We start from the raw sequence: 19498 nt of genomic DNA, 5'->3' as shown, positions 1-19498 counted from the left end.
CTGGAGGTCCACCAGGAGCCCACCAAAGTTTCAGCAGGAATCAGACCTTGGAAGATGATGCACAGCACACTGGTTCGAGGTCCCCTGGTATTGGTGGTTTGCAGCCCAGCAAGTCGCAGCACGTCGAGAAATGTCTTGTTTTGCTGGTCTTCTCAAGGCCAGTGATTCTCACCAGCCTCTGGGTAGGGGTCATCTTTGGAACCCCCCACGTCACTTGAAAGGAAGGGTTAAAACAGCTCAGGGTGCACAGCAGGCTCTACAGCATCGGTTACAGCTGTCTTTTCTTAATCTTCCGCTTCGGATTCCGCTCCAGTGGTTGACTTGTTTTCAGCTTCCAGAATCGGACACTTGTGCAAACTCTCCCTGCAGTTTACAGAAAGGGGCGGCTGGCTGACCAATCTGGACAGCCAGCTCCCCATTAAGAATTGGCTCCTTTCAGGCCCACTGGAAGACAAAGGGCTGCAGAGTTTTGGGCTCCTCCCTTGATCCTGCTTTCACACTCTGTAGCGGGAAACGCACAGGGTTCCTGCCAAAGACAAAACTTCAACCAGGACCTCCCACACCTAGGACATCGGAGGAATACCCAAGAAACAAGCACACTACAAGTGGTGAAAAAAAAGCAGGAAGCCACCGTTCTAGCGGAATGGTGACCCCCCTGTGCATTACTGCGGCTGATTTGACAGTCTGCGAGTAATATTAACAAAACAATGATCAAGTTATCACCACTGCCACCAGCCATAAGTTAGCTTGCCATTGTAACAAAACTGTTATTAGGTCAGTGAGAAAGGGATACCATGCATCTCCCCAGCCCGCCACATAAGGTGGGGTGTGCTGGTCTCGTATATAAAATATACCCTTTACCATTGGGATCATAAGTTCATCCAAGGTACATTAAGAGAAAAAGCAAGGGGAAGCCCGGGGGGGGGGGGGTCAACCCAGCAACACTGTATTTTAAATGCTGTGCTGCTATAAGAAAACACCTAAAGCTCAAAGGTTTACAGGGAACTATACATCCAAGCACACTACGGAGAGACCTAAAAAGGTCACACATAAAGAGAGAGACAGAGACTTTAATTCTAGTATCTCTTTCTGTCCTTTCGATATCAGTTTACCATAAGGTCTTCGGCGACGGCTTCATGGGCAAGTTTCTATTGTCAACTGCGAAGCCAGTCCCGACGATCTTTTGTCTACGGAATCCCAAAGCCCCATCGGGCCTGCACACGGACTAGTGCGGGTGAGGTTCATATTCTATTCTCGTTAAGAGTTAAGCTCCCATACATTTCGCCAGGCTGCCATCCCCATACATCATGGAAAATACCCCTTTTTTAAATGTTTCCCTGTAAAGACTTGCACTGGGTGTGCAACCTTTGTCTCCCCAGGGACCACACTGAGGGACAGTGCAAGTCTTGCAAACTGTTCAGGCCTAAAAACCTAAAGGACCGCAAGACCAAACGCTGGGCATGCCATGCAGGCTGAGGCCACCATGGATGTCGAGGGAGCCTCTAGCGATATGGGAGCATAGACTTCTTAAGTGATGCCAAGGGCAATTGGGATCCATCTGATTCCCAGGTGTGAGCATCTGACGCCAACAGGCAGGCCGGCAGTTCTGCTATGGGGACGACACCCAGCGGCTCAAGCACTGCCAAGTTACATCGCACCAAGCACACCCCAAATCCCACCACGGCCGAAAGTCGGCCACGCTGCCGACTGGTAAGCCACATGCAGCGTCAAGGGGAGGTCCAAACTTTTCCTGTCCGCTGGGCCATCACAGTCCAATCACCACAAGACAGGCCGACGAAACGGACAGTAAAGTCCCTTTCCAACTCCGCATCTAAACCTGTAAAGTCCTCTGGCTTCAAAGAGGCGTCAATGACCTCGAAGAAAAAGCACCAAGAGCTCAAAGATGTGCAAGCTAAATAAAAAACTCGTTCCCGATACCCTTTTAAAGGCCACAGCATTCGAAAACCATAAGTCTTCGACGCCCCAGGTGGAAAAAGCCGAAACTACTAAAAGCAGGCATTTCACTACTCAAGAACACACACTTTCAGGGGCTATGCATCATAAGAAAATCCCTGTCCCAGAGCCCTCACCTACACCTGCTCCTCCTGCACTGCCAACCTCCTAACAATGGACCTCAGAACAATTTGATAAAGTTATGAGGATGATGTCCTGTTTCATTTTGTTTGACCACCCTGAGGTCCTCCCAAATCTTCAGCGAACCCCACAGAGCGGGGCAATAGCCCCCTAGAGTGGGGCAGCAGTCACTCAGCCAGCAACCAAAAAAGTGGCCTAGACTTCACGCAGGCTTCCACATCGCATCAGGTCTTAGGGCAAGACACTTATTACCATGCGATGCAAGGCTCCCAGGACCCTGGCACATACACAGACCCAGAGGACTAAGGGCACACGGTGGACTTGGACCAATATTATGATGACTTATAAATCATCCAGTCCCCAGATCACACCAACCCACCGGTGGCTGACTCCGCAGTAGACAACCAGTTCCAATATAATGACCTGTTCATAAAGTCTGCAGAGCACTTCAAAATAGACTCACAAGAAGCCCAAGTCGACAAAGACTTTGTGGAGGACATCCTTGGGGATAAAAAAAATCTGCAACCCAATTTATCCCGTTACAATCTGTACAGAAATGCATCTAGCCCTCTCTGCTTACACCCAACTTAACACAAGCAGTCAACCCGCACATCGAGAAGATGTTCAGACCAGCCCCCTTAGAACCCTTATTCATTAGGGGGCAGTTAAAGCCCAACCCTGTAGTATTTACTACTACAAGAAAGAGGGTGGAACCCCTCTGGCCTCTGCCGAATCTCCTCCTGACAAGGAGAGTAAGAAAATCTACACCCTGGGCAGTAATGTAGCTTCCTCGCCAGCCTACCAAACAAGGATTGCTAATAACCCAACGCTATTAGCCAGTTGTAATTGTCACAAGCCCCTCAAAACACAGCTCACTCACCATTGCAGAGGGGAAAACAAGTAGCCAACTGCATCCGCAAAAATTAACTTGGACGCAGCGGACAATGCGGGGAGAATCGCTGCAGAAAGCACACTGATGAAATGCCACGCATGGCTACGGCAATCTGTTTCAAACTAGAAACCCAGGCAACCCTCCAAACATGCCCATTGAACCCAACGGTTTGTTTGGCAAAGCAGTGGAGTATGCTCTCAAGAGCGCAAAAGAGGAATATGACACCCTCAAATCCCTAGGGCAGCTCACCAACAAACCCCTTGTGCAAAGAGAGGGCTCTAACTCTGGCCATTTCAGAGGACAAGACTCCCAACGGGCCTCAAATTACAATCAAGGTGGCAAAGGTTCGTCTTGGGGTTCTTCACCAGGGCAGTCTTCCCAACAGGCTTTTCAAAGGGGCTAAAGAAGGTCTAGAAGTAGGCTCAAGCCCTCCTAAGCAATGACCAACCGCTACAGGTTCCCTCCCATGCCACTGCAGAAGGGGACCGTATTTCACACTTCACCTACGCATGCTAGGGGATCAATTCGGACAAGTGGGTACTTTCCACCGTGGTGGGGATTTGGGGGAGGTATTACATAGAGATGATCTAGACACCACCCAACCACCCGCCAAGACAAAGACAGACCTCACCGGATCACAGGAAGAACATATCCTGTTGGAAGGTGAAGGCGCTGCTTCTAAAGGACGCTGTAGAAATCGTCCTGGTAAACAAGGGTATGTATTCAATGTACTTCCTTGTGCCGATAAACAATGCACCCTGTGCTACACCTGCCCCCCGTTCAAACACCTATGACAAGCCTCAACAATTCTGCATGACCATGCTACAGGAGGTTATCGCACTGCTAAAGCAGGGGGACTACATGCCAACCTTGGATATGATAGATGCATACTTTCATATTTCAGTGTTCCCAGCACACAGACGGTTCTTGTGTTTCAAAATAGCGAACCAACACTACCCATTCGAGGTACTACCCTTCTGCATAGCCTCCACTCCAAGATTATTAATCAAGGTACTAGCGGTAGTGGCAGCGCATCTACGCAGAGATTCAATCCCAGTGTACCCTTATCTGGACGAATGGGTGATAACTGGGGAATCCCAAAAAATTTTCAAGCAGAATATCCAAAGAACAATTAGTCTCCTGTTCCAATTGGGATTCTCAATCAAGAAGAAACCAAGTCTCGTTCCAAGCAAGACCAAATAGTTCTTAGGAGCTGTCATAGACACGAGGGTCTAGTCTTTCCGTCAAACGTAAGAGTCCAAAACATACTGATGCAAATACCTACGTATCTAGCCGGTCGCCAAATCACCATACGCAAAGCAATGCGCTTCCTCGTGATGATAATTATGCATTTACCTGGTTCCGCACGCACGGCTGCACATGCGTCCATTACAAGAGTGGTTGGCGAAACCGAGGTCTCGGGTAAGGGGTCAATGGGACGATCTAGTGGTTGTTTTGCTAACCCTAGTTCAAGCACTATGCTGGTAGACAAAGAAAAACCTGCTAATGGGGAATACCTTTACCCAAACCTACATTGCAAGCAGTCACAACAGACTCATCACTCACTGGGTGGGGAGCCCATTACCTTCACCACAGCGCATGGCCTGCGGACACAGATCACAGCCCAAAATCACATTAAACTTCTGGAACTTCTAGCAGTGCTCAAAGCACTGCAAGCTTTCCAAGTGCACCTGTCAGGTCAGACAGTACAAATCTTCACGGACCGCACAACAGCCATGTTGAACATAAACAAGCAGGGGGGAGAGGGGGTGCAAACACTCTCCAAGTCTGTCCAGGCTAGCACAAATAATTTGGAAGTGGGCACTCAGGCGGGGCATGTTCCTAACATCGCAACATGTTCCAGACAAACTCAGTTCTCTGGCAGACTCATTAAGCAGAGATCCTCTACCCGAAGAGCACAAGTGGCAGCTCATCAAAAATATCCTAAACGATATCTTCTCCCTATGGTGTTACCCCCCCCTTTAGACTTGTTCGCCACAAGCTAAAACACGCAATGCCCTGACTTTGCATCCAGGTTTCCCCAACACTGGTCCGGGGGGGGGGGGGGGGGACGCCCTTTGGATGAACTGGTTAGGGAAATGTGCCTACGCTATTCCCCCTGACTCAGCTACTGAGCAGGGTGGTGATCAAAATGCACCAGGAACAAGTGACACTAATCCTAGTTGCTCCTATGTGGGCGAGACAACCTTGGTTTGCACATCTGCGCAAACTGGCATTGTGTGATTCACTCAAACTCCTGTGCCCCTACAACATGCTTACACAGCACGGGGCGGGGGGACAACATTCCACACACAACCTAAGTCTATGAACTTGGCAGCTTGGCTCGTGAAGCCCTAGAATTTGGCCTTTTAAAACTACATCAGAGGTGTATTAACATCCTCAAGGAGGCACGCATACTAAACACCAGACACTTATTTTAACAAATGGAAAAGATTTGTAATATGGTGCCAGTTAAAAGAAATAAACTTGATAGTTTGTACTCTATCACACATTCTCCATTACATGCTCCACTTACTGGAGTCGGCTAGTATTTAACTCCAAGGTTCACCGAGCGGTTCTATCAGTGTACACCACTTCTCAAAGCATTCATGGAGGGAGTTAAAAGACTCCACCCTCCCATTTCAAACGTGCCTGCAGGGTGGGACCTAAATGTGGTACTTGCAAAGCTCATAGGACCCCCCCCCCCCTTTGAGCCCATGCACAAGTCCAGCCTTAAACACCTTGCATATAAGACAACTTTTCTGGTGGCTATCACATCCATAAGAAGAGTCAGTGAACTAAAAGCTTTGTCAGTGCAAAATCATTTCTTTGTTATCCACAAAGACAAATTGGTACAAAGAATACATGCTAGGTTTTCACCTAAGATCATATCCAAGTTCCATGTCAATCACTCCATTGAACTACCAGCTTTCTAACAAAGCCCTTCAAGCTCAGCTGAGAAAAAAACTCCATACATTAGATGTAAGGAGGGCGGCCCTTTACTATATAGACAAGACTGCTAAGAAAGACAGAGCGACTATTTGTCTCCATAGCCCCTGGCAGGGAAGGGTGACCACGTTTTAAAAAAAAAAAAAGAGAAAAAAAATGCCATGTCCCGATGGATAGTCACATGCTTACAGCTCTGCTACTCTGTCAAATAAAACTCCTGCCTTTCACACCAAAGCTCACTCCATCGGGGGTACAGGAGCTACCTTGGCCTTTATCGCAAACATACCACTGGACACAATTTGCAAAGCTACATGATGGAGCTCCATCCATACTTTTACTCAGCACTACTGCATTGACACACATTCTAAAGCAGATTCACAGGTGGGACAAGCAGTGCTAAAACATCCATTTGCAGCTGTACCTTCTCAACCCGCCACCTTCTCCAGCCACCACTCCCTAATCTATGCATAGCATGTGATCTAAGCAGATTCCACAAGCCTCAGAAGGGATACATTACTCACCGTAATTGTATTTCTGATGCTTAGATTTACATGCGCCCCCCCCCCCCCCTTCCTTTCCTGGAGAGAAGTTGCATGGATGTTTATATGAGCTTTATCTGATCATATATTTGCTTTAATACACATGTACTCATACTACCTCATGTCAGAAACAAAACCTGAGGGACCGTAACGCGTGAAGGACCACGGGTACAGTAGACATCACACTAGGGATAGTATTACTGGCACGCCCTGTCGACGTCCCTTTTCGAGTTTTGAAAACAAAAACTGGAATACTCTGCAGCCACCACTAGATGTCTGCCAGTGCTTAGCATGTGAATCTAAGCAGATACAAGCATCAGAAATACAATTACGGTGAGTAATGTATTATATATGTATTTATTATGCTTGTTAATCTGCTTAGAATCACATGCTGTGCATATAGTCTGACATCTAGTGGTAACCACAGAGTATTGCATCTTGTCTTTTGAGGATCGAAAGGGGACGTCTGCATAGGCCTGTCTGTAACACTATCCGTGACTTGTAGTGTACCCAGAAATCCTCACGCGTCAAGGTCCCTCAGATTGTTTTTTCCCACCCAACTAGCTGGTCGCCTTTTATGCAAAGCTCTATAAAAAATGGTAGTTCATAAAAATCCTATCTTTGGTCATTTATACAATATCTTCCCCTCTTCGACGTTTACTGAACCGCCGCCGAAGACAGAACAGACTTTGACGGATGGTGTCGACCACGTGGCAGGGCCATCTGGCCGGCCTACACAGTAGCGAGAGTGGGGGTATGGTGGTTCCCTTCCTTTAAGAATGTCGTTCCTTCTCCTCTCTCTTTGAAAGGGAAGGTGGTCACAACGCCACCCCTAGATGACTCTCGAGTCCGGGTCCCCTCCTGTTGGGGAGAATTCTCAGAAATGTGATTATTCCCTCTACCTTAGAGACCCCCCAGCAACTTTGCTGGATTTTGTGGACTTGTTTTTTTTTTTTTTTTTTTTTTTTTACCTCGAGAGAGTGATACTTTTTCCCACTCTTTCATGTGTTTTAATGTGATTGTGTACACTGTTTCTTTTGGTTGTGGTGTCTGGCCAACTCCTTAGACATCTTTTACATTGTCACCCAGCACCTTCAGTGCAGTGACACAGAGAAGTCTTTCAGATTTCCCAAACGTTTAAATACCTTCTCTGGGATAAACTGTTTCCCAGAGCAGTAAAGTGAAATTGACTTTACTTACATTTGTAACTTTCTAGACCCAGCACACGCTATCTTACAATAGGGTGCTGAAGGGGTTACTTGGTATCCCTTGTCTAGTTTCTCATGTAACATTTTTATATTGCCCTTTCCTCACTGAATGGCTGGTGGCAGTGGTTTACTCTTTACTACCATTATGGGATTTTACCGCTGGCTGCGTTTGCAGCCACGGTAAAACACCCATGGGTGCCATTTTTTTCAAAATGTCACTGGTCTTCTTTTTTCGCCATTTCTTTGTGGAAAGGTCCTTCTTGAGATTTAATCTGCGTGCCAAACCAGGTTTGATCACTTTGTTCATTTTTTGTCATTGGCGGGCTTCATAAGTGAAACACGCCTCTGGCTCCAGGGTGTCTGGCGGGGGCAGGAAGCAAGGGAGGTGCCCGAAACTCCCCGTGCTTTGTCTCCTTAGAGACAGGAATGCACTCTTAGGTGATTGCCAGCTGTCCGGCAAGGACAGCCACCCTGCTGGGTGACTGACAGGCTGGAATGAATGGGAGCAAGCTGCATAAAAGGCAGGGCTTTTTGGCTTGGAAGGCAGTGGCGACTACTGGACAAAGGAATCTGAAGAACTTGAAGAGGACGCCTGCTGCAACTCCTGGACTGTTGGTTTGCCCTGTGAAGCCCTGCTGCTGTGCTGAAACTCCAAATTCGTATCGACAGAGAAGCCCCTGCAAGGACGACTTCTCCTTTGGTGGGACCAATCAACTCCATAAGCCACCTGGACATCCCCTCAAAGCTGGTCGGGTATCCATTGCAGTCGCTGCTGGAACCGGATAGCCAGGGAGAGGAACACCAGTTTGTGTGCGTTGCTTTTAAGCTGGCCAAGAGCTCCAGGAAGATCCTCTGGACTCCCAGGAAGCAGGACTGACGGAGCCTGAGCCTCCTCAACAGTGCGGGACCCCAGATGCAAGGAAAGCCCATCTCTACAGCCAGGAACCGCAGTGTTGCTATTTGCGGTAGACGTGAGGAGCTGAAACACCGAACAGCCGCTTGTTTGAAGTTTCCCGGTTGCGAGCGGTGACTGTCCCATTGCAGTGCATGAGTCCCCAGAAGTCCTCCCTCTTGTCCCCACGACTGAGGCCCAGGAACAGCGAGATCTGCAGAGCTGCACAGGAACTTATCTGCTGCACTTTTTCTTCAACCTAAAGGTACTGTAAAGTCTAAGAACTTAACCTCTTCTTGTGTAGCCACTTGTCCTCGTTGGAGACTTGCTTGGTTGCATGTGTAGAGTTGCTGTCAGCTTCTTTACTTCACAAGCCTAATCAGCTTGTGGCCCTACCTTGATTTCTTCTATTGTACAAAGACTTTTTAAACATTGGAAAATACTTTCTACTTACCTGCAAGAAGTGTTTCAGTTCTCCTTGACTTTCACTAACTTAACATTGGATGGCCTAGGCCCCCTGAATGACTCTTCTCTCTTCTGCTTATGTGTTTTGCCTTCCTTCCAGGAAAGAGTTAACTGACTTTGCATTGCGGGTTATATTGAAAGTACTTACCTATTTAAGAATAACTGTATGAATACTTGTTTTATTCTGAACTCTCTTCTCTTTAACACTACTCCTAAGAATATTCTAAATGCAACAGTGACATATTAATGACAACCTAATGCACCCTAGCTATTGAAGTCACCTGAGGGTGTAGGTAGTGCCTGTGTCATCCCAAATGGGTATTTGCTGATTTAGATAACTAAGAGTGTCTTTTTGAAGTGTGTGGTGTTTTATATTGCCCCCTTCTGAAGAAGGCTTATTCTAACTGACTGATAAATTAATAATTGCTTTATCAAGAAACCTTGTGTAAGAGTTTATTTGAATACTTGTCACTGTGAATCTCCCCTACAGCTCCCAGACCCCTCTTGAGATGAGCCTAGCTGCTCCACACGCTACCAACCTTTGTAGTGCAGACGTACACCAAAGGTTGGGTTTCTATTGCCAGGAGGTCAGGGTTGTTGTAGTGCACCCAAAGGGTACTGCATAAAATCTTGCCTAATGCCTCCCCGGTCGGGGGACGACTAACATCTTTCCTGCCTGCATGGAAGGGGATCTCGTCAGGCCAGTGGGTGCTCAAGCCCGTCACCCACGTGTACTGTATAGAGTTCAGCTGGCCACTTCGGTATAGGCCCCCAAGATCCAGGCGCCTGACACCAAAACAGCTCCAGATCCTGCTACAAGAGGTCAAGATCCTGCAGGAAAAGGGTGCCATCGAAGTAGTCACCGTTCTACAGGTAAATGTGGATAGTTATTCAGTGTACTTCTTTGTACCCAAAAAGGATCTAACGTGCGCCCTGTGCTAGACTTGGCCCAGCGAACAAGTTTGTCGAAACCCAAAAGTTTTGTTTGGTGATGCTACAAGAAGTAATTCCTCTTCTCATGAAGGGAATTGCATGGCAACATTGGACATGAAAGATGCATGCTTTCATATTTCAATGTTGCCAGCACACAGAGTACCTAAGGTTCATGATAGAGGGCAAGCACTATCAGTTCAAGGTCCTTCCCTTCGGCATTGCCTCAGCCCCAAGGGTATTTACAAAGGTACTGGCAGTGACTCACTTGCGCAGGCAATCCATCCCAGTTTTATCCTTACCTCGACGACTGGCTCATAACGGAGGACTCCTTCAAAACATGCCTAGCAAACACTCAAAGGATGGTCGACCTTTTATTCAGTCTGGGATTCTCCATAAACTAGAAGAAATCCAGCCTCGACCCCAGTCAAGTCAAGCCGTTTCTAGGGGCTCTTATTCAGACAGAAGACTGGCTTGTCTTTGCCTCCAATGAGAGAGTTCAAAACATGTTTTTTAAAAATTCCTCATTATGTAGCCGGTCGGGAGGTGACGGTGCGCAAGGCCATGCGTCTGCTAGGTATGATTGCGTCCTGCATTTACTTGGTTCCTCATGCGTGTTTGCACCCCATGGTGTCAGTCCAGTGGACTATGGGCCGTTCTAGTGGTTGTCTCGGTAACCCTCTGTCTCTCTCTGAGGTGGTGGTCGAGGGAAAACCTCTTGAAGGGGAAAACCTTCACCACCCACCCAGTAGAAGCCACTCACGACAGTCGCATCCCTCACGGGGTGGAGGGCTCACCTTCTTCAACAGACACACAGGGTTTGGCCCCCAGCGGTAGCTTCCAACCACATAAACCTGTTGGAGCTACTAGCGGTGTTCAAAGCGCTGAACGCCTTTCAGACATAGCTACAGGGAAAGACAGCTATGTCTGAAACTGACATAACAGACAGCACCACAGCCATGTACTACCTGAACAAGCAGGGGGGCATTCTCCAGGGCTGTCCAAACTAGCTCAGAACATTTGGAAGTGGGCTCTCAAACACAAGATGTTTCTATTGTCTCAACACGTTCCGTGGGAACTCCATCTTCTAGCAGACGTGCTCAGTCGAGACTTTGCACTGCCCTTAGAGTACGAATGGCGACTACACGAAGACCTGGTCTCCAACATTTTCGCAGAATGGGGTTTCTCAGAGATCGACTTGTTCGCAACTCTGGAGAACTCACAATGCCCAGATTACGCCTCCAGGTACCCTCGGAACCGGTCCAAGGGGGAACGGTCTCTGGATAACATGGTCATGGAGATTTGTTTATGCTCCCCCCCCCCCCCCCCCCCCCCCCCAACTCCCCTACTGAACAGGAATGTGCACAAGATGCACCAAGAACCAGTGACCATGATTTTGGTAGCCCCATTATGTGCACGCCAACTCTGGTTCTCCCATCTGATGGCAATGTCCCTTTCCCCTAATGAAGCTGCCTTGCCCTTACAACATGTCTCAGGACAGGGGATAACGCTCCATCCATGCCTGCAAACTCTCAACGTAGCGGTCTGGCTCCTGAAATATTAGAGTTTGGGCATCTCCAGCTTCCTCAGAGATGCAGGAATATACTCAGAGAGGCAAGGAAACCAAAAACCAGACATTGCTACTCCAATAAATGGAAGCGCTTTGTCATATGGTGTAATACCAAGGCCATCAAACCCATTGAATGTTCGCCTACACATATTGTGACATACCCGACTCACCTGCTGGACTCAGGTCTTGTATTCAACTTCCTAAAGGTTCACCTCGCTGCACTTTCAGCCTACACTATGTCCCAGCAGAAAGTGTCTTGGTGGAAGATCCCAGTGATTAAAGCTTTTATGGAATGGGTTAAGAGAATGTAACCTCCCATTTCCAACCCAGCTCCCGAATGGGACCTTAATGTGGTGTTAACCAGACTTATGGGGCCTCTCTTTGAACCTATGCACAAAGCAAGCCTAAAAGCACTCACAAAACAGCGTTCCTAGTGGCAGTCACTTCCATACAAAGAGTTAGTGCACTACATGCCCTTTCTATTCTAGACCCTTTTGTCACAATTCAGAGATAAGGTAGTTCTGCGCACTCACCCAAGGTTTGCGCCTAAATTCATTTCAAAGTTCCATGCGGAGCAGTCTATAGAACTGCCTACGTTCTTCCAGAATCTTACCAGCGTGGCAGAAAAAAGCCTACCCACACTAGATGTGCGCAGGGCAGTGATGTACTATCTGGAAAGAACTAAACCACTAAGGAAAACTGTTTTTCGTTTCAATGGCAGCTGGTAGAAAAGGGGACCCTGTCTCTAAATCGGCTATCTCTAAATGGATTGTCAACTGCATCACACTCGGCTACAAACTTGCCAAGAAAACTGCCCTTCAAGCCTAGAGCACACTACTCGAGGCACAGAGGCTTCCATAGAATTCATTGCAAATGTTCCTCTCAAGTCCATTTGGAAAGTGGCAACCTGGCGTTCTGTACACACCTTTACAAAACACTATTGCCTAGACACTTCCTCTAGTCCGATTCTCAGGTGGGACAAGCAGTAATGAGACATCTTTTCACTACTGTTCCTTCTCGCATCCCACCTCCAACTGCGGGTACTGCTCGCTAGTCTATGCACAGCATGTGATTCTATGCAGATTAACAAGCATCAGAAGACATGCATTACTTACCGTAATAGCATTTCTGATGGTATCTGCTTAGATTCACATGCGCCCACCCTTCCTCCCGCTCGGAAGGAAGGAACATAGACGTCTTACTACTTCTCTTTCTGTACTTGCTCACGATAGTCATAAGGTTCGCTCACGGCAAAAGAAATACAATCGGAGGGACCTCGACGCCTGAGGATTTCTGGGTGCCCTACACGTCACGTTAGGGATAGTGTTACTAACGTGCCTATGCCAGCGTCTCCTTTCGATCCTCGAAAGACGAGATGCAATACTCTGAGGTTACCACTAGATGTCAGAATATATGTACAACATGTGAATCTAAGCAGATACAATCATCAGAAATACTATTACGGCAAGTAATGCATATCATACAAAATTTGGCATGTTAGTATGTTCCATGGTGTAGACGGTGTATAAAATATACATTTTTCAAATTTCATTTTAAGCAATCTGTAATGCTTACCCCTGCCAAATGGCTCTTCGTGCCATATTTCTGCCGTACTTCTACATGAATTGTTCCTGCAGTTCATTTCATGGAAACTTCAGCAGTTCATTGTGCTTAAACTTTTCACACTATCGGCATGCTAGCTGACATTAGCGGCATTCATTTTTGTAGTCATGTGGGTGACAAAATACAGTGCTTTTGTAGTGATGCAGGTGACGGGAAGCGGTGCATGTCTCTTCAATAGTGTTGAGGATGACATTGTTAGTCACATCGTGGCAAATCTCATGATAATTACAGAAACTTCATTTTACACGGAAGGTGATGAATGTGTGCCATCTGAACAGTACAAAGCTTATATGCCTCAGCCGTACACGTATGGGTATGGCACTTCGAAGCTTACATGCTTCATCCCTTCACGTACAGAACTTAGTTGAGGTCGCTGCTGCTGCTGCTATAGATGGGGACATCAATAATGTTGCTGTGCAATCTCAACGCTTCAGCTCAAAGTAGCTGGAAAAGATTTACGGGATTCATGCTTTTCCAATGGGCCGCTTTATGTGGCTTGTTCCAAGTTGGAAACAAAGGTAATTTGTTCACACTAGGTTCTACAGGAAGACCAGCAATATTGTCTACAAAGATGCTTTATTTACGTTCATTAAATAGACGTCAAACTAGTGCTGAAGTAGGAATTACCGTGTGAAACACGGGTACACCCGCTAGTCTAGTATAAAACTTGATTCATGTCGTACTTATTTGTCTGACCTTGGCACATGGTGCAATTCGGTGAGGGACTCATCCGTTTCACTACAAAATCTGGTTAAGCAGCATTTCAATGGCCTCTTCAGGCTATACCTTCCTATGCATCAGCCTAGGCCCCAGTGGGCTCTTAACATGGTTTTGGTCTCTTATGCATAAACCTTTCAAATATATGGCCTCAGCAGATTTGAAACTGGTTCCTTGGCAGACTTATTCGCTAGTGGTGCTTACTTCGGCTAGACTAATTGGGGAGCTGCATGCACTCGGTTGCAAGGAGCCCGTCGTGCAGTTGAAGGAGTAGGTCATGTTGCACACTTCCCTTCATTTCTGCCTGAGGTTGTGACTTACTAGTCTTTTTGCCCTGACCCTTCCAATGACTGAAGGAACGTTGCACAGTCTAGATGTGTGGAGGACCCAGACGTTTTACTTTGGTGCAATAAAGCTTAGCCCACTTCTGACAATTGTATGTCAAGTTAGGAGGTACCTACCCAGGTTCTCTGGCTGTTAAAGCCAGCATTGCCTACTGGGTAGTGTGAGGAACCTAAGGGCATCCTCACTTCTACTCCCAGGTAGATGCAGGATTTGGCAAAAAGATTTTGAGGAACCTCTTTGACTGATTCCCCCATGGTGGTAAAATCTCCTTCACGGCCATGCTTCTGTTCAAGATACTTTTGTAGTCTCCTAAAATATGTAGGAAAGTGGGCAGGTGCAGGATTTTCAAGTTGCTCACTGTAATGACCACTCTAGTCGTCTCCTTTTCTCCATACAACCCTTCCGTCTTCCCCACTAATAGTTATTGCTTAGTTGTTGACATTTGCTGCAAAAAGGAATGATGGTGAGCCGAGGACGACGCAAGGGAGGGACTGGCTCATGGGTGTCCTCGAGCATGACCCCCCCCCCCCCCCCCCTCTGTACACTTTCAATGATCTGCTTTGGCCCCTTAATGACTTATGTCCGGACATGCTGGGCTGTGATGACTTTCCCAGTAAGTTCCTGGTTTGACTTTACCAGTAAAATTGATGTTCGGATAACGTTCTAGTAGCCTGACCTTCCCTTTATACACCAGTTTCAGTCTGCTCTCAATTTGACATTGAAAATTTATACAGTTTATACAATTCCAGTGCACTGCAAGCCATCAGAGAAACATTGCTTGTGCTATTTAAACTGAAGACTCAACAAATATCCCTACACCCAATAGAACATAATCGCAATCGGTGTATTGTGGGTTGAGTGTGACCCATCGTGCCGAGACCATGCTTTCCAAATAGTTGGTGGGAAATCGGCCACTTTCGAGTCTTTGGAACACATCCTTCCATTGAAAAGCAATGCCAAAAGAATCAAAATGTTACTTATTGCCTGCTAATTGATGTTTAGTATGCATGGTGTAGAGATCTTATTCGGAAAGTTTGTGCAGCGCTGTAGGTTGGACAAATGGGTGCTAGTTAGTACACAAAGTGCCCCAGCCAGGAGTGTAATGGAACCAGGTGCATTGTCTTTGAGGGTATTTCGCAATGAAGGCTAAGGTAGCAGAGCATTGTGATTAGTGTTAACGGCCAGGATGGGATTTTGAGAGGGGCCACTTAGATGGATGGTTCATTGAAGTTCTTTGGCAAGTGGCGTGGACATGCACGATTGTTCCAGGGTCCAAAATGGGCAAAGCACTTGGCTGCAGAGGATCTACCTGAAGTTGATGGCAGATGATACTGGCCCTTCAAGTAGATATTGAAGTGGTTCGTCTTGTGAAATAAAAAGTGTGCTTGCTGTTAAGATTTTTAAACTTGTGGCGTCTAATTCTAATTGACCTCTTTGAATCCAAGTTTTCAGACCAGATCTTGTAATCACTCTTCAGCAAAATGTAAATACGTTGAACCAAAGTCCTGTATTCGTGTAAAATGCTGTGAAAGTTAATAGAACGTTGCCAGTACTGTATGAATAGAATTGCATTTTATTTTAAAAACGTAAGAGTATTCTTTGGACAATATTTTACACATCTGCAACTTGAGGGCTTTTAACACATGCATGCAATTTTACTTGTTCTGTGCCTCCTCCATAACAGATCATGGCTTGTCAGCTTTGCATTGGTGTGCCCAACTGAGCCGTTTAGTATAGTGAACTACATCTAATTCTGTCTCTAGTTTGGGGGAAAGGTGACCATCTTGTGCTTAGGCTGGGTAGGACCATGGCTCTAGACTACAAATTGGTGAGTTTGTTAAGTGAATTGACAAAGTACACATTGGTTTAGATGCCTGTAAGATACTGTTGCTTGCGTCAGGCCTAAATCTGTAGTATGTATATCTGAATATCTGAGCAATCAACAAACTCTGTCCTAATACACCAGAAAGACTAACCAATCAGACCTAGGGGACTTTTGGGTCTATAAGCTGGGGCAACTAACTCCCCATATATAGTTTCACATTCATTACTATATTCTATGTTTCTCAACCAGACCCTCTTTTGGAGCTCTAGTATTCTACGCCACAAGCTAATCCCACCTATCCCCCAATTGCTACTCTGCTTTCTGCCAACACCAGTCGCATACCAATAAGCACTCCCTCTGACAAGTCTTGTATCCAAGGAGTCGGATGAAATGCGCCGGTATCAACTGTATGCAGCCAGATCTCCACATACTCTGAAAGCCTCACCCTAATACCCAAGGACATATGACCGGCCCCATGCCGGGTGCAAGAAATGCACACACTGGCATGCCACCCTTTTACAATGCTCACCCTAGAAAGATTCTTCGAAGGCTGATGGGTGTATGGTATACCCAGTGTACACATTTGAAGTGTTGTAACTTGTGTCTGTAATTCAGAGAAACGTTCTTGACCTGGCCACATATGTATTCCCACTGATCTTCTATGGGGTCACCAAGACGATACTCCTATTTTACTCTAGATTAAGGCCTGTATCTGTTGATGAATTATGAATTCAGTTACGTTCAACTCAACCCAATGGTGTAAATTACATTCTTTAGTTAAGTACCACTTAAGTTATGTACAATGTGAGTAGCCTATCTAACATTTGAGGTAACGGCACGTTTGAGGACTTGTATTTAAACCGTGTCTGTCCAATTAATGTGTGTTTTCTGATTGTATGTAGTGTGGGAAGTGCATTTCCATCCTTCAAACCCCAATCACCTGTTTACGTGTTCTGAAGATGGATCTCTTTGGCACTGGGATGCATCTAGTGACACCTCTGAAAAGCCCTCTTTTCTTCATACAGGTATGGTTTACTGGTGCACTCGGGCTTGATGATTGGTTCAGATTTCTCTTCTATGGCATGATTGATGGTTTTAATTCTTCACAAACGTTTCAATATTTGAATTCAACCGAAATAAACAGCCTAAGCACTTAAAAATAGTTAACTTTGCCTGGATTTCTGCATTGTACTAAAGTACACGCGAGGCATTAGGACGCAGATGTTGGTGACTGAAGTTTATATGACTTGTGCATCACCTGAGAATATAACCGAATTACAGTATTCTGCAAAAATGCCCATTTGCGTGTTTCTGAAACCTTAGCCTAATGAATTGACTGAATTCTGTATGAGCGTCATAAAATGTTATGAAACCTATAGAGTTGTGTTCCTTGAGTAGGAAGGCGCTTGCGCTAAAATGTATGGTACAGTGCACCTGAAATATGCACAAAAACACACTTGGATCACCCATCGGTTATCGGCCAAGCTCCAGTTAAAAATTCTGAACAGTGCTGTTTTGCTGATTAAACTTGGTGCAGTTTTATTTTTTACCAGTGTTACCTATGTGACAAATTGTACATCACATGTTGTCTTTATTATTCTTGTTAAACTCCCCAAAGCCACTTTCACCGGGTCCTCTTCCCCCCCCAATCCTCTTCTGAACGTTTTGCTTTGAATTGGCTGATCATCCAATAGGCCATTTACTTTATCATTGTTGGGACACTAACCTTTGATGATGGGAGGTGGGGGGTCCTTTACTGGGACTGTAAGAAGACACATTTTGGTATTTTTGAAATCGTACAATTTGAGTAGTATTTTAAGTTAACATAATGAAGGCAAACATACATTTTTTCAGTTTCTCCCTCCATCCTTTATTAGTGATCTTACTAGTCATTGGTTTTGATTTGTCATTATAGATGACTCCATCTTTTGTAAGAATTGCATGGACAACCCTCTAGCTTGTTGGTTGCTTCCTTATGTGCTTGGGTGTTTTGGTGTTCAGAGCGTGGTTGCTAGTAAGGGCGGGTGGGGAGGTACTGTCGATTTAACTTAGTTGTCCATATTTTCCACATTTGTTTGTAGATGTGTTGCATTTAAATACCTGCCTGGAGCGCCCAGTTCAAACACAAAAAAGCGATTCCAATTAACTTTTATTGTGATAAGTTCGTCACCTGCTATCTACCCAATGTGAAAAGACCCTGAAGCCTGCAATTGCAACTTTTTATTTATTTCAATTGCAACTTCCAGTAAGCGTGATCACATACTGTATAGCATTACTCAAGATCGTAGTGCCATAGAACTCCTATAAACCTGTATAAAATGCCAAACAGAATGCTGGCACCGCTGTCGGTGTCAAGCCCTCCCGAGCTAGCTGCATGCTATAAGCAATACATTCAAGTGAATGTGTGTTTAGGATCCCCCACCCCATGAAAAACCATACTCTGCCACCTAATTAGGACAGCGATGACGATTTGGCGGGATGGGGGATCACAGCAAATCGGTGGAAGGTGTTGGGGAACCTTGGGTGAGGTTAGAAGTTTGATTTTGTTGATTAGGTTTGGGACAAGGAATCTGGTGAGGATGGGATTGGGGTTTGGGAAATTGTAAAGGGGGTTATTTGCTTTAATAATGGTCACTTCTGTTCTCTTGTGTTGCAAAACAAATAGTTTAATTTGTAGAAAATATACATCTTTCAATGAGCAAAGATGAAGAGGCTGAGCCAGCCCTACATATGTGTATCGACCACTTTTACCCCCTAAAAATAGGGAGTAAAAATACTCCCAACAGAACTATGGGGAAGGGACGAGTAGAACATTGTGCCACTGCTTTACCCCCACACAGCTCCATGTTTGTTATTTATATAGTGCTTATACACAGGTGAAGTGCTTCAAAGCACTTCAAGGCAGGAAGGAAACCAGGGAATACAGTACTCCTTCTTAGGCCTTGAAGATTCCGAATGATATAAACAGGAAAACTAGCATACTGGGTCTGGCAATATTTCTACTAGTTCAAGTGCATGAAGTGGAACTGTTGAGACCAAGCTCAGGAAGCGGTTGGGGGGTGGGGAGGAGGGAGGACAGACAACTAAATGGTCCTAGTACATCTGTCATGCATACATCCAGATTGTGGTGCAGAGACCGGTGGGGGAGCATGCGGTGGGGGGGGGGGGCAAAGAGTCCTGTCCAGCAGGGCACTGTGTTTAGTGCACAGAGGTTGTCCCACCCAAGGAGCATAAACTGGAAGTGCAGTGATGTTGAACAAAGTGCAGCGGCCCAGAGACAAGTGTAAGACTGGTGGGGGAAGCCTGGGACCCGTAGGCTCTGGAAGTGAACTAGGCAACCAGTCAGCAAAAACTGAACAGATTTAGGGAGGAGGAGGAGGAGGAGGATGGAGAGAAAAGAAAGGTAAGCAGGGGAGAGGTGGAGAGGAGGAAGAAGAGAAAAGGAAGGT

General features: G+C 46.1%; 1 protein-coding gene across 1 annotated transcript in view; it reads left to right on the top strand.

Moving 5' to 3' along the window:
* The window catches only part of NUP43 (nucleoporin 43), a 146591-nt gene that overhangs the window by 119733 nt on the left and 7360 nt on the right, over positions 1-19498 (top strand). Inside the window, exon 7 of the mRNA XM_069607722.1 lies at positions 16952-17074. Within this exon, the coding sequence (XP_069463823.1) occupies positions 16952-17074 (123 nt within the window). The remainder of the gene's footprint in view (positions 1-16951; positions 17075-19498) is intronic.

Source organism: Ambystoma mexicanum, chromosome 4q (assembly GCF_040938575.1).
Source record: "Ambystoma mexicanum isolate Mex_15411 chromosome 4q, UKY_AmexF1_1, whole genome shotgun sequence".
NCBI lineage: Eukaryota > Metazoa > Chordata > Amphibia > Caudata > Ambystomatidae > Ambystoma > Ambystoma mexicanum.
The sequence above is the reverse complement of the archived record's forward strand: the minus strand, read 5'-3'. Positions and strand labels throughout refer to the sequence as shown.